Below are 14,545 nucleotides of genomic sequence, written 5' to 3'. Positions count from 1 at the left end.
CTATGCAAATTAAAAAATCCCCACAGAACTGAACTTTCAAAATTCAACATGTTAGTGAAAAGCGTGAATGAAAACCAAAGACTCATATGCCAAAATATTCAGGAAGCTCATTCCCAAACACTGGAGCTTGATATTCCTCAATGTTATCTTCAGTTGTGATGAGACTTAAGAGCCTACTGACCTCGATGTTAGCAGAATTTTGACAAAGTGTTTCAGAAAAATATTTCCATGATCTAAATACAATTAACCTTATTCAAGTAGTGCAGTTTCTGATTTCAACAGAACAGCAAAATCTTTAACATTTAGTAAATTTTAATTAGCGGCAGAGCCCTATATATAAAGTTTGAAATAATGCAAAAAGCTACTTCTAGCTATATATAACAGATCTAAGCATTACTCTACTTGCTTACACAGCCTTCACAAAATAGCTGCCCAAAAGGGGGCAGAAGAGTTTTCAAAATCATTTGGCATAGAAGCTTCAAAGGTGTCTATCAGTAAACGCACATAGATGCATCCACAAGAGAAGATACAAAAGATACATTACAGGGTAAAGCTGGTGAACATTTCTAAAAATCACCTCACTTACTATTAGATGTCTACCCACAGCAACCCAGACACTGGTGTAAGCCACACAAAAGGATTTAGCAGGCAGACTGTGGTATCTGACTAGATGACAAAGGTGCATCTAACCTAACTCCACATTGCAGTATGAAGGTACCCAGAAAGAAAGAGAATCACTCCTTCCTGCCTCCAAATGATTAATAGGAAGAATGTTGCTACAAAGAACCACTCAGTTATCACTGTATAGTTGACCTCCAGTTGTTATTCTGAGTTGCATGTAAAAACAATGCTACGAAGGGTTCAAAAGTATTGGTGCTGTCCAACAGAAGTAACCCAGAAGTAAGCTGCCCCAAAAAAAGCTTGCTGGGATGGAGGTCTGTAGTGTGAAGGACTGATGAAAGCATACACAAGACAGCAGGAGTTTTGTACAAGGAAGATGTGCAGACCAAAAAATGTCTAAATAGAGCATTTAAAGATTACATAGCAGGAATTTAATACGTTGTAGGGTTACTGAGTGGAGCACGTGTTATCAGCATTAAATTAATCAGTTAAAAATGACAGACAAATGACAGTCAATAAGAAACAAATGACAGACTGTATACAGAACTCATTACATGCTTATTAAGGGGAGAAATAGCTTGGATTCAAGTTTCTGAACTTACTGGCTGTTCTGCATTGCTCTAGTAAAGGCATCTGAGGGTCAAACACAGTTTTGAGTCCTGTCCTGCAGCTGGGTACTGCTGATCTGAGTTTGGTCCCTGGCAGAAGTCAGACTGAGAACAGATTGAGCAGCCTCCTGTGGTCCATGGGTGAGCAGCTGTAGCTGGCACGTCGAGTTAGTTGTCCCCGGGGACCTGGGAGTATCTGCTTTTGTTAATGAGACAAAAGCAGAACCTGGGAGAGCCAGCACAGGTTATCTGTATATCTGCATCAATATTGCATGTTAAATATCACAATACTTGAAGAAGCTTTTAAAGAAATCTGTGATTTTCAAGATCCTATGCCAGGCTGCAGAACAAACTGAAAACTTGAATGTTTCCACAGAATCCAAACAACGTCTGTGACTAAAGACAGAGAATACACCTAAATCCAACTGCAGCATATGAAGCTTAAGAATTCAGACAGTAAAACACTGCTTTGTACACATTTTGTACTTCACACAAGACAGCATACATCCAGCATTATTACTATTTAAAAGAAATACCTTCTATAGGTAAATGCTTTTATTTATTTTAATTATAAAAGATGCCCTGAGAATTTTTTTTTCAAGAACATGCATGTACAGCATTGTCCTAGGTTTTATTTCGAGTAAATCATCATTTGTATTTTTACATTATAAAAAGTAACCACACACACATATGCATTCACAGATCAGATCTTTATCATACACCAATAAATTGTAAAAATTACACATTTCTGATATCAATATATTTATACTGCTTCCATTTTGAAATAGAGAAGCTGACAATAGCTTCATAGGCTCTCTCTCAAGTATTGGCATAAATAGAACTTTTTAAAATAGAATCGCATGTTTTTCCACAGACAAATTTTGATAGAAACATTAGCATTAATACAAACAAATGCAGATGACATCACTAAAGCATGATAGCTTGCAATAGCAGCTGGTTAAAAACTAGATTCATCATTATAAATTATTCAAGTGAAAATACAATCTGAAATACTAAAAATTAAAACAAGTATTTATACAACAAAACTTACGAAATAAAATTATTTTTTATATCATCTGGCGACATCTGCTTTTAGATTGCTTTGAAACTTACACAGGATTTTTATGAACTTTACTTAGTACTTGTAAAAACGTTACCTCCAAATTCACAGCACAATGCTACTGAAGTTGATTTTTTTATAGACTGATCAATGGTTCTGGACTTTGGTCTTAAATTAGGTTTGAAGGTTCTTTAAAATGTGGGATTACTTTTTCATATTCATAACAATTCCTTCTCTTTCTTGCATAAAAGATGGGTGCTAAGAATTGCTAAAATTGGAAATAAGCCAATTAAGTAACGGATATGTGCATTCTAAATCCAAGAATTTGAACTACAAAGGCATAATTGAAGAAAACAAAATCCTCTCTTTAGCTGCAGCAGTTAAGAGCACATAGCTGAAGTTATATTTCATAACATTTCACTACAATGTTAGAATTCTGCAACCATTACATTACTTATTGGAACATATTTTACAGCTTGGGTTTTTATTTAAAAGATAAAAAGTTTTAACATTGCAAGATGCATTGTATTCATTCCAGGCATTAGAGTCCCATCTGCCGCTCCCACCTTATCTCGCCGGAACGTTGCTTCCACCAGTCTCTGGTTCCCTTCTTTTTCTGTCAGAAGTTCTAGGAGTTTGATTTTCTGTTTTTTCTTCATACAAGAGAAGAAACACATATAATATGTTGTTGCTATATTATTAAATAACATAACATCATAAACTGCTATTGCATGCAACATTTTAATATAACTCTTCGCTGCTGTACTTTAAAAATTACTAGCTGCTCTACTGCACCCACTGAAAAAGCCAAATGGACACATTCTGAGGGCATTCTTCACAAGAAGGGTGTATCTCTCCATTAAGTTTTCTACAGGTGGTCATGTAGAGATCCCTCTAAGTGAGATGGTTAAGGTAGTACAAGCAGTCTACTCATGGCTACAAATAACGCCAGAGGTCTCCAGCTTAACCCATGATAAAATCTGGGGAAAGTGGAGATGGGGAAGAGAGAGAAGCTTAGAGCTCTTTACAGTGTTATTTCTAGGTCTTCTGTTGATCATGTCACTTGGGCAATTTCTGCACCTTTCGTAGCCTTAATTTTTTAATCTTTAAATATATTGTTCTTCAGCTTTGCAGAGTTGTAGCTATGTCAATTAACAACTGTTTGTAATGGTCAGAGATCTTTGGAAGAACAGGGCTTAACTTTTAGTACTCTGTGGAAATATTTGCATCCATATTTTATAATATCATTTACAAACAAAGCAAGATACTGTTCTGTTTCACCCTTTTAAAATTGCTGATGGAATCTTTCATGATAATACACCAGTGTTAGGATACCTACTAGCTTTGTCTTAGAAACGGCACCTAAATCACACGCCAGTCCCACTGGACCTCAGAACTCTTACCAGCAGAAGGAAAACATGATTAGAAGCTGTAAGTAACCAACTCAGTGTAGTAGATCAGTGGCAGAACTACTTCGTCTCGTGCTCGACTTCTTAAGCAATTATATGACGGGATGAAAGACACTACTTTAAGATACTTATATGCATATAATTGTTACAACATGGTCACACAGTAGTGTGGATGTCTTAAAGGTCAGTTGTGGACATTTTATAAAATACTGGTATCAATTTATTATTAAGAAGTTTATTTCTATGCAACAATAAATCTACTCCCACTTTTTACAGGATGGAAAACTATACACCCTGTTCTTGAACTAGGTTTTAATTGAAAGTGAAATAAAATCAGGCACTATCTGTATGTCTATAGGCAAGATGCAAAATTCTTAAATGCTGTCTATAAAGCTGGATATTTTTATTGATGAATCTATAAAGTTCTGGAAAATAGTTTTAACCAATTGCATATTGAAATCAGTCATATTACAGTAATGTAAACTCAAGCAAAACAGCAATTCTCATCCTAAAAGAAAATACCTTAATCTCATAAAAACAAAACCATTTAAAAGAAGATAATAAAGCTACATAGCATAATAATACAAGATTGGACTACTTGATGGAACGCAGTGTTTATGAATCATGTCAATTTCTGCACTAGGATGATTCATGATCTAACTGGCAACTCTTCGACAGAAAATCAGAAAAGCATGTTTGCTTTGCAAATTGACTGAAGTAAGGTCTCTCGTGGGATGAAATACTCAACCAGTGCTCTTTGAGATTCTTTCCTATTCCATAAGGTGCTTAAAATCAGGTACTCATCTCTTCTGTGACTCCACCATTAAGTTATACGGGTGCAACTTCAGCATAATTCTTGCATTTCCTATTGTATGAGTATTACCTAAGGTCTAGCAAATGACACCAAAGCTAATGGTCATTTTCTTGTCACCTGCTTGTGAGTAGTGGATCAGGATTTACTGAGATTTTCTTTTTCTTGCATATACATTATTTTTAAAAAGAGGGAATATTTTAATTGGCACAAATATCTCTGAAAGGGGATAAACAAAATGTTTGAACTCATGAGTATGGTTAAGTAAAGACCTCAGTTCTGCACCAAAGTAACTTTGGGTTTTGAAAAGTTCCTGGAACATGAATATATGAAATCAGAAATACTTCATCCCTGCAAACTGCACTATATTGTCAAAAGTGAACATTTGCCAGTATTCAGTAGAGCAGTTTTATGGAAAAGATTACACTTAAGCAATTAAATAATATTTTGTCTAAACATACATCACTTTGAACTAAGAATCATTAATTATATCTATTGATATTTTAATTATTAAACAACATATTACTGCCCAATCTTCCATTCTTCACAAACACAAATAATTACTTAGAAAAAGAAACATTTTAGAAATTACCTTACTCATGTTGCAGAGCCAATAAACTAAAAGCTAGGACTTGCCAGAATTAAGATGGTCAGTGCCATGTTTAACCAGCACATACATAAATTTACATGATGATATAGTCTAAATATATATTCAATTATTATTTTCTCACAAGTTTCCTGCCTTAGTGAGTGCATAGATGGTGACACTCATTCATGAGCATTTATTCAATTGCAACTCTCGTGGTACAATTCTCAAATTCTCCTCTCAGTGTCATTTCTGTCAACTGCTTATGTATTTGGATACTAATTTTTTCCATCATTCAAGTCAGAAAATAATGTCTCCTTGGAACTGACTTTTTTTGTATTTTAGTATGTGTATATTTAGCACCAGGACTGACTTTCTGAACAAAAGATAAAAGAAGTACACCTAAACATATCTGTCATGAACAAGGTTATGCGGATGAATGCATTTACCACCAACCATTCCTGTATCTCTTCATATCTCCTCATAGAGCTGATCCATTTTTTATTAAAACAATTAAGTATTGGACTAGATTACAATAGAGACATTGAATCTACAGTGCAGCAGATATTATACCAACTAGAGATGTGTTTTCCCATAAGAACACAGAACATTAAAACTCTTATTGAGAGCTAAATGTAGGTCATCCTAAGCCTGCTCTTCTTTCTTCAAAAATGTTTTTCTTCCCCTAGAATGTCCTCTCGGCTTCTGACACTATGCAGTTTAGGGACTTTCTGAACCAGAGAGAGGATCCAGATCATTGTGTTTGATTAGATACCTACTTTCAAATAGTCTGCTGTTAAGGTATTCACTTGGGAATGGTACATTGAGACTTGAAGCTGAGTCTCTTACGTTCCACTTTCCTGCCTTAAGACAAAGGTACAAACTGCTGTGTGGGTCTTTTTCTGTCCCTTTGTATTCAAACAAAAGATATCAGTTTTATTTTAAGTGACAGATAGAAAAAACTTTGAAATTCGGAAAAGTTTTATGTGATGCAAAAAATGTCTAACTAATCTTCGCATCTGACAGCTTTGTGAATATTAATTCATTTATTTTCCCCAAATCCTTGTGAGACGGATGAGTAATTGGAATTTCTACAATGGTTGCTAAAAAAATTTACAATATTTGAACTAATTTTCTGGTTTTAAAGAGAGGGAACAGAGGTATACAGTGATTAGGGTGAAAGCACATGGGTTTTTGAGCACACCTAATTTTTGAAAGTATGTAGCACTGTATGTCATTTTATGTACTCAAGATACATGTCCCATTTACTTTATAGATAGCTGAAAATGTCAGCATGTCTACTAATCTAACTGTTGAGTTTGAAATCATGCACCTTGAAATAAGTGACCACCTAATGATCACCTACAAAAAGTCTGAGTAAGTACTGTGGGTAATATTTAAAGAGAAGGCATTAGACTCTGGCAAAGACAGGGAGAGAGTGCAATTTGACTTGGCACCTAAGGTACTTCTGCTGTGAAACCACTGACTTAACACAAACAGTCCACCTTCACTCACTACTTATCTTCCAACCTTTTCTAGAAAGAAAATGCAGTTTTAAAAACAACAGGTCACTATGCAAACTTGATTTCATTCCATAACAAATTTATCTTGTACAGTGAAGGTGGTAAAATTCCAGTAGAAAAAAAACTTACGTGATCACACAGCAAGAGACTGTATCATAATATAATGTATACAAGTAGCTGAATGCAAGCTGTTCAGAGAACTTTTTTTACATTTGTTAAACTTTTGAGTGTTTTATTTTACAATTTAGGAATTTTACTAACTTATATCTGTGAGTAAAGTTGGGAGGGGGGTTGTTTTGGTTTGTTTTTTAAAGGAACCTGAAAATATTGAAGTGGAAAAATATGAGTTCATACAGATACTTAAGCCACCAGAAAGGACCACTCCAGAGATATCACTGTCACTATTGTTTCCTCTTTATACCTGGCAAACCAGTGTAAGGTGTTTCCTCTTTCCTATCTGGTGCAGGCTCCATAGCTCAGCTCCACTGTCTTTGACCAGCAAGTCATAGCCTCACATTCTGGACTTTCCTTTCATTCTTGGTCTCTCATACCTATTCAGACTTCCAAGGCCCAGCTTGCACTTCCCCGTACACTTCAGCTTCTAGTTCTAGTTTCTATTACACTTAAGTCTACTTTCCCAAACAACCTCCTTTTCTTGCTATAGCTGGCTCCTTTCCTTTCTCCATTCCTCCTTGGCTAAGAAAGCAAATCTCTGATAGCAAAGAAAAATCCAGTTCGAGCACCCAAAATTACAACTAGTCCAATGATAGTAATTTAGAACTACAAGTTATAGTGTAAAAGGAATCTGCAGGGAATTAGCTGCTAGAGTCTACAGAGATTTGACTAAGTACACATCACAGCGATTTTCTAAGACTGTTAAACTTTTACCACAGGAACAAACAAATTAATCTTTGATTTTGTTCTTGCAAAATGTTGAACAGTTTAGGCTGATGTTTAAAGAAAATCAGCCTGAGGGAGATGCCTAGCATTGAATTTTTTTTATCGAAATGGTTACGGTAAGGCAAAGAAGGCAGTCTTAATAACAAGTAGCAGTACCAGTTCATTGTAACTCTCAAAATTCATCATGAAGTTGTTACATAATAATACATAAACATATATAAGCACATAAAAAGAAGGAAAAGGAAAAAATAAATCATCTAACAATACATACATTCTATTTCTCCAACTACAGGCAGCTAAATCACTGTGACTGTAGTTATTATATATGAAATGCACTAACCTCCACTTTGTCCCATTCCACCCTCCCCATAATGTACCAGCTGAATGCAAACATATGCAAGAGAAACAATGTGAAAGACTAATTGAAAAGGAACACAATCTTAAAAACACTTGTAATTGCACACATCACATTTCTACCGTGCTATTTTAGTATTTCAAAATTTGGGTGCAGAATTATCATAAATATAGGCTTAGTTCTACATGGCTCTTTTGAGTTCCCTTTGAAAATGTTACCCATAAGCTTGATTTAACCTCTTGTCAACCACTTACATGCTCATCTTTCGGGACTGACTCTCCTTATTTCCATTGTTCTTTTGGTCAGCTGAGTTAAATAAGTTGCGAGAAGAACTGGAAGGGAAGGCAGCATTCCCACTATTACCAGTAGAATGAGTCCGGAATGAATCATCTGAAATAAAGAGTTGCAGTTTAGACAAAGAATTTTGTTTGAAAAAAATACACAGAGTGAACAGAACGAGCTGTTTTTCCTGTGGCAATAGTGGCATATTTCCTATGGCAATAATCCAAAAGTTTAACTTTTGTGAGGGAAATGGTTTCAACTTAACATTTCGTCAAGTATTTTTATGAAAAAACGCTAAATAAAAATAATTAGAAGACACATTTTGGAAAAGAAGATTAATACATTTAATAGATGAAAATAGTGGGATTTAATTGGCCAATCTTTAGCTGCTTAAAATTCAGCTATTTCATCTAAGCAATTGTCTAGTGTCTATTAGTAGTGAATGGAAAAAGACAGGTTCCTCTAGGAAGCAATTCATCTCATTCTAATCTTTAATCATCCAAACAACAGCAAATGGGGAGAGGGGCATTTCTCGACAGCAGTCTCTCTCCCCTAATTCAGTAGAATTTATGTATAATATCCCTTTCCTCATGTAAAATGGGTGGAGCCAAACTGCAAAACCAACCTTTTTATGACATCCAAAATGCCAATCGAGAAATGATAAACTCATTTTACTTTTACTACTTTTATATGTAACTTTAAACAAACGTGTAACAAAAAAAAAAAAGAATCTGAAAACTAGACTAGCATTGAAGTGCTGAAACATATTGGATATTTATTATTCTACGTTTTTTAGGAGTATGATATTTTACAGTATGCCTGTTTAATGGGGCCCACATATTCAGCACCCACACAAAAATCTAATGTAAAATCTAATATAATAACCTACTTACCACTAAAGGATAACATACAACTCTTTCCCATTCCTGATACTGAAGATGTATATCCTGTAGCAGAGCTTTTACTTAAAAAACAAACAAAACAAAACCAAAGTGCTTATTACAGAAAAGTGTTCTTCTCAATTTTATCATGCTGCTGTTTAATATTTGAGGATATTTCTGAGTTTATGTGAAAAAATGAAATGAGGAAGTTATGCTGAAATTTTCTTAAGAAACATACGAATTTAGATTTAGCAGTTCATATTGAAAAATATTTTTAGTATATGATAAAAGGTGACACACATTAACTTAAAGGAATTCATAAGAATTTATAGGTCTCAGCATGCCTCAAGTTGTGCCAGGGGAGCAACAACGGCCTCAAGTTGCGCCAGGGGAGGTTTAGATTGGATGTGAGGAAAAATTTCTTTACTGAAAGAGTGGTGAAACATTGGAAGAGGCTGCCCAGGGAAGTGGTTGAGTCCCCATCCCTGGAAGTATTTAAAAGATGTGTAGATGAGGCGCTTAGGGACATGGTTTAGTGGGCATGGTGGTGTTGGGTTGACGGTTGGACTCGATGATTTTAGAGGTCTCTTCCAACCTTTATGATTCTATGATTCTATGCCTTAAGATGGTATTTCTTCCCGCAGTTCAAAACTGCATACCTTAATCAATTAAACAGAAAGCTGAAAATTTAGGTCACAATTCAGTGAGCACATCACTACTTTCATAGATTCATGTGCATATAGTTTCTTAACAGTTGTCTATTAGGTAAACAGTTGCCTATGAGGTAAGCAATGAAGACAATAAAGATACTTAGGACACTTGTCTATGTTGCTGTATTTTGGGTGTAGTGCTTGAGTACTGAAAGACTGGCTTCGAACCAACTTGGATTTCTTGTCGTCTTTGCCTAAAATGAAAAGTAGCAAAAATTTTTAACGTGGATATCATTGCATTTCCTTAGTAATTAAGAACACTTTTTAATGTAATTTTCTGTCAACCTATGCTAGCTGAAGGAACTGATTTAAATACTTCAATAACAATAAATAAACCTTATGTTACCTATTTATATACTAAAGAATAAAAGAAAACTAAAAACCACAGAAAACGCATTCAGTTCCAGCAGTGGAATCTTTTCTTCTGTGCAGTAGGTGAAACTCTGGCCCACAAATTCCAACAGCAGCTTTGCTGGGTTTTAACCTGCTGATGTGAGATCAAAGCATTCTAGAAGAGTTTTTAAAGAGTTCTTACCTGATGATGTGCCAGAAGAGCTTCCAGGAACAGAGAGTGTGATACTTTTTGCCAACACTGATGATGTTTTACTGTCTCTACCTAAAAAAAAGTCTAGTATAAATACTTCTCTCTTAAAGTTTACCTTTAAATAAAGAAAGAGGACATAACATATCACAGTCCTGGGGTATACAGTAATAATATCTAACCCAGGGCTACTAACACTTCAGAAATACCACAGACAAGTACTTACATTACATCCCAAAATGAAAAACACCAGAGAACTAAAACTGTCATGTATTTTACTAATAAAGCCAAAAGTCTTTCTTCTAATACAATGAGGCCAGATTTCCTAAATATCTTTAGAAATATAAAAAAAAAAAATTATTGCCACTTTCTAAAAATCTGCTATTTACTCTATAAAGTGTCTCTTTTCTGATCACTTCTCTTATCATAGAATAGTTTGGGTTGGAAGGGACCTCTAAAGGTCATCTAGTCCAACCCCCCTGCCGTGGGCAGGGATAGCTTCAACTAGATCAGGTTGCTCAGAGCCCCGTCCAACCTGGCCTTGAATGTTTCCAGGGATGGGGCATCCACCACCTCTCTGGGCAACCTGTCCCAGTGCTTCACCACCCTCAGCGTAAAACATTTCTTCCTTATATCTAGTCTAAATCTACCCCCCTTTAGTTTAAAGCCATTCCCCCTTGTCCTGTCGCAACAGGCCCTGCTAAAAAGTTTGCTGCCATCTTTTTTAGAAGCCCCCTTGAAGTACTGATAGGCTGCAAGAAGGTCTCCCTGAAGCCTTCTCTTCTCTAGGCTGAACAACCCCAACTCTCTCAGCCTTTCTTCACAGAAGAGGTGTTCCATCCCCCTGATCATTTTTGTGACCCTCCTCTGGACCCGCTCCAACAGGCCCGTGTCTTTCCTGTGCTGAGGGCTCCAGAGCTGGACGCAGGACTCCAGGTGGGGTCTCACCAGAGCAGAGCAGAGGGGCAGAATCACCTCCCTGGACCTGCTGGCCACGCTTCTTTGGATGCAGCCCAGGATACCATTGGCCTTCTGGGCTGCGAGCGCACATTGCTGGCTCATGTCCAGCTTTTCATCCCCCAGTACTCCCAAGTCCTTCTCGGCAGGGCTGCTCTCAATCCCTTCATCCCCCAGCCGGTATTGATACCGGGGGTTGCCCCAACTCAGGTGCCGGACCTTGCACTTGGCCTTGTTGAACCTCATGAGGTTCACACGGGCCCACTTCTCAAGCTTGTCCAGGTCCCTCTGGATGGCATCCCGTCCCTCTGGCATGTCGACTGCACCACTCAGCTTGGTGTCATCTGCAAACTTGCTGAGGGTGCACGCGATCCCACTGTCTATGTCATTGATGAAGATATTAAACAATACCGATCCCAATATGGATGGACCCCTGCGGGACGCCACTCATCACCAGTCTCCATCTGGACATTGAGCCATTGACCACCACCCTCTGGATGCGACCATCTAACCAATTCCTCACCCACCGGACAGTCCACTCATCTTCACCTTTGTAGAAGAGTATTGCATGCACAAACAATATGTACACAAATAAACAAACTTACGCTTCTTTTCAAACATTTTGTCATTAACATTTGTAGATCTTCCTTCATTTTGCTGCTTCTCTTTTTCTAATTGTTCCTAAAAAACCGAATAATTTTCTTAGGTATTACTCAGAAAAAAATAAATAAATTGTGTTTCAATTAGGGATTGCTTCCAAATCACCAAAATAACAGTCAATTTCTACTCCCTCCTGCTACTAGTACAACTCCTAGTGAATATCCAGAGAACCAATTAAATAGTACAGAATGAAATCAAGGTACATATTCTATATAAAAATCACACCAAAAAATGTTGACTTTAATTATGAAGGAACCTCAGAGTTGAAGTTTGCATTGATAACTTAGTATTAAAATTATGCCTGGCCTTTTTTTTTTTAGTTAAAAAGATACAGAAATTGGCAGCTGACAATGTAAAATTTTTGTGCTACACAGATGGTTTGATAATAGAGCTGGCAATATTATTAATTCAAACATACAATTCAATGAAAATGTTTTTTGCAAATGGTAAGGTGTGTCACATATGCTCAAACTTTTTAAAGGTCTAAAATTAACATCTACAGTTGATAATCCTTTATGCAAAGCAAAACCAAGTATTACAATTCTTCAAGTTTAAGGAATTTATTTGCCTTTCTGTAATATTAGCTAGCCTTAGAATACCTTTTGAGAGCACATCCACAGACAGAAGACAGTGTTAACACAGCTATATCAATAATTTCAAAAGCCAATACTTGCTTCAGGATTCTTGGTGAATAGATAACACTCCAACTTCAAAAAGCTATACAATATTAGCTTATTTTCTGTACTATGTTCATAATAAAAAGTGCCAAGAGAACCGTAATTGTTCTACTCTATTTTTTCATTTCATTCTAATTACTACCCAAGTTAAAAAAAAAAGAAAAAAAGAGGTAATTAATTCAGGTCAAGGTTGCTGGAATATAGTTTCTACTAAGTCAATTACTAAAATTAAGGAAACTTATTAACATATTCAGTATTAAAAGCTGTAGCTGTCAGATACATTTAACTGGGTTCAGTGGCTCCTCATCTATTTGGGACTGCAACATGTCACAATTCACTGTGTACATCTCCAGTTCCTCAAGAGCATGCCTCTCACAGACAATGCTTAATGATACCTTTGTGATACAGAAGGTATGCTCATATCAATGGGATATATCATAAAAATACAGATGCTCTTCTAAAGTTTAGCTGTAGAAACAGCTAATGTCAAAATTAATGTTATCATACAATAGACGGTAACACAGAGTGCACCAGAGGATGTTTTACCACAGCCCCAAATGCTTTCACTATAAAAACACTAATTGTATCTACCTAAAAACTGCTAAAACTAAGTTCAAGTCTTTGAATATGTGTATGCAGGTCCTAAGAACAAAGTTTGAACCTTTGGCTCGAGCTAATGGGAGGTGGCAGGAAGTACATGAGACAGGTATCGTGAACTGAGAAAATCAACTGCTCAAGAGAAGGCCTGCAGTACCTATTGATATCAAAGTGGGCCACAAACATAGCCCTCTGTAGCAATCCCAAAGAAGAAAAAGTGACATTTTTTCAACAGTCTTGAACCTGTTCTGGTTCTCTACAGAGGAGTTCAATTCCTACAAGTCAGAGGAACTGTGCTAATGAAATTCGGCCTCTATGAAATCCTATCAGCTTCTTAGCTTCTCCCACCTCAGGCTGGAGAGGAGGCAGCAGAACGGAGGACTGCAGTAATCTAATCCAGGCTTTGTGAAGATGTAGTAGGCTATGTGGTGAAGCACCTGCTGCAGCTTTTGCTTACAGCCACGACTGAAGACAAATAGTTTTATAAGTTGGAAAAGTGTTCTGCAGACTTCTCTTCCAAATCCTAAGTAACTTGTAGCTCTTTTTGCTCTATACAACCTGCACTGAGTCTCCCTCCTGCCAGGCTGCAGATGTGAATGGCCTTTCTTTCTTCCTTTTTTTCTGGCTAACAGGAAAGCTCGTAACACACAGAGCCTCTTTCGGCTTCCTTGGCACAAAAGCAGTTACGACATTAATTTCTTTGCCTATGGAAGCTGTATGTGAATTCTGAGGTGTTTCACTATTCAATTTATTATGTTATACATGCCTGACAAATTGCTAAGCTCCCTCAAAAAGATTTCATAAAGGTGTACTGAAGGGCTTGGGATTTTAGAACTAGAGAGGCATCAAGCTTGAGTATTTTTCAAGAAATTTCAGTTTGCCTTTCTAATTGATAGAGCAAAATTTAGGCAGTAAAGAAAAGGAAGTTATATGTTACTTTGAAGGACTTAACCCTATTGAAAAGTGTAAAATGAAACCACACACAGAGATTATGAACCTATCAGGTCTCTCCATAATATGCACTTCCCCTACATTAAAATTATTGCCTCATTAATATTTAGCTACAAACTATTAAAAAAAGGACAGATTATACTGATGAAATATACCATTTCCAAAAGGAGTTGTTCTTTCTCTTTTTCTTGATCCAATAAATCATTTTCATAAAATCTTTTCTGAAACTTCAAAATAAAATCAATAAAAATAAAAAAATCACTACATGAAAATGGGAATTAAAAGTACTCGGTAAGTATTTAAGTTAGTAAGTACTTACAGCGTCTACAGAGATCTCCATTCTGTCCAATTCTAACACTGTCTACAAAGAAAATCAAAACATTATTTATCCTTACTCAACAGCATGCCACACTTTT

The 14,545-nt window shown here is 36.3% G+C and overlaps 1 protein-coding gene across 13 annotated transcripts in view; it reads right to left on the bottom strand.

Moving 5' to 3' along the window:
- Window positions 1-669: 669 nt before the first annotated feature.
- Window positions 670-14,545, bottom strand: part of PPP4R4 (protein phosphatase 4 regulatory subunit 4) — a 90,034-nt gene continuing 76,158 nt past the window's right edge. For 11 of the 13 annotated variants that reach the window (XM_076345353.1, XM_076345351.1, XM_076345355.1 and 8 more), the window contains 8 exons: window positions 14,449-14,490; window positions 11,850-11,925; window positions 10,282-10,362; window positions 9,847-9,940; window positions 9,049-9,119; window positions 8,128-8,263; window positions 2,856-2,942; window positions 670-1,455 (listed from right to left, as the gene is read on the bottom strand). In XM_076345353.1, coding sequence (XP_076201468.1) covers window positions 2,918-2,942; window positions 8,128-8,263; window positions 9,049-9,119; window positions 9,847-9,940; window positions 10,282-10,362; window positions 11,850-11,925; window positions 14,449-14,490 — 525 coding nt within the window. In that variant the 3' untranslated portion in view covers window positions 670-1,455; window positions 2,856-2,917. Of the gene's footprint in view, window positions 1,456-2,855; window positions 2,943-8,127; window positions 8,264-9,048; window positions 9,120-9,577; window positions 9,941-10,281; window positions 10,363-11,849; window positions 11,926-14,284; window positions 14,357-14,448; window positions 14,491-14,545 lie in introns of those variants that run through there. The other 2 variants (XM_076345362.1, XM_076345350.1) reach the window with 2 other exon arrangements.

Source organism: Aptenodytes patagonicus, chromosome 7 (genome assembly GCF_965638725.1).
Source record: "Aptenodytes patagonicus chromosome 7, bAptPat1.pri.cur, whole genome shotgun sequence".
In the NCBI taxonomy this organism is placed as follows: Eukaryota; Metazoa; Chordata; class Aves; order Sphenisciformes; family Spheniscidae; genus Aptenodytes; species Aptenodytes patagonicus.
The sequence above is the reverse complement of the archived record's forward strand: the minus strand, read 5'-3'. Positions and strand labels throughout refer to the sequence as shown.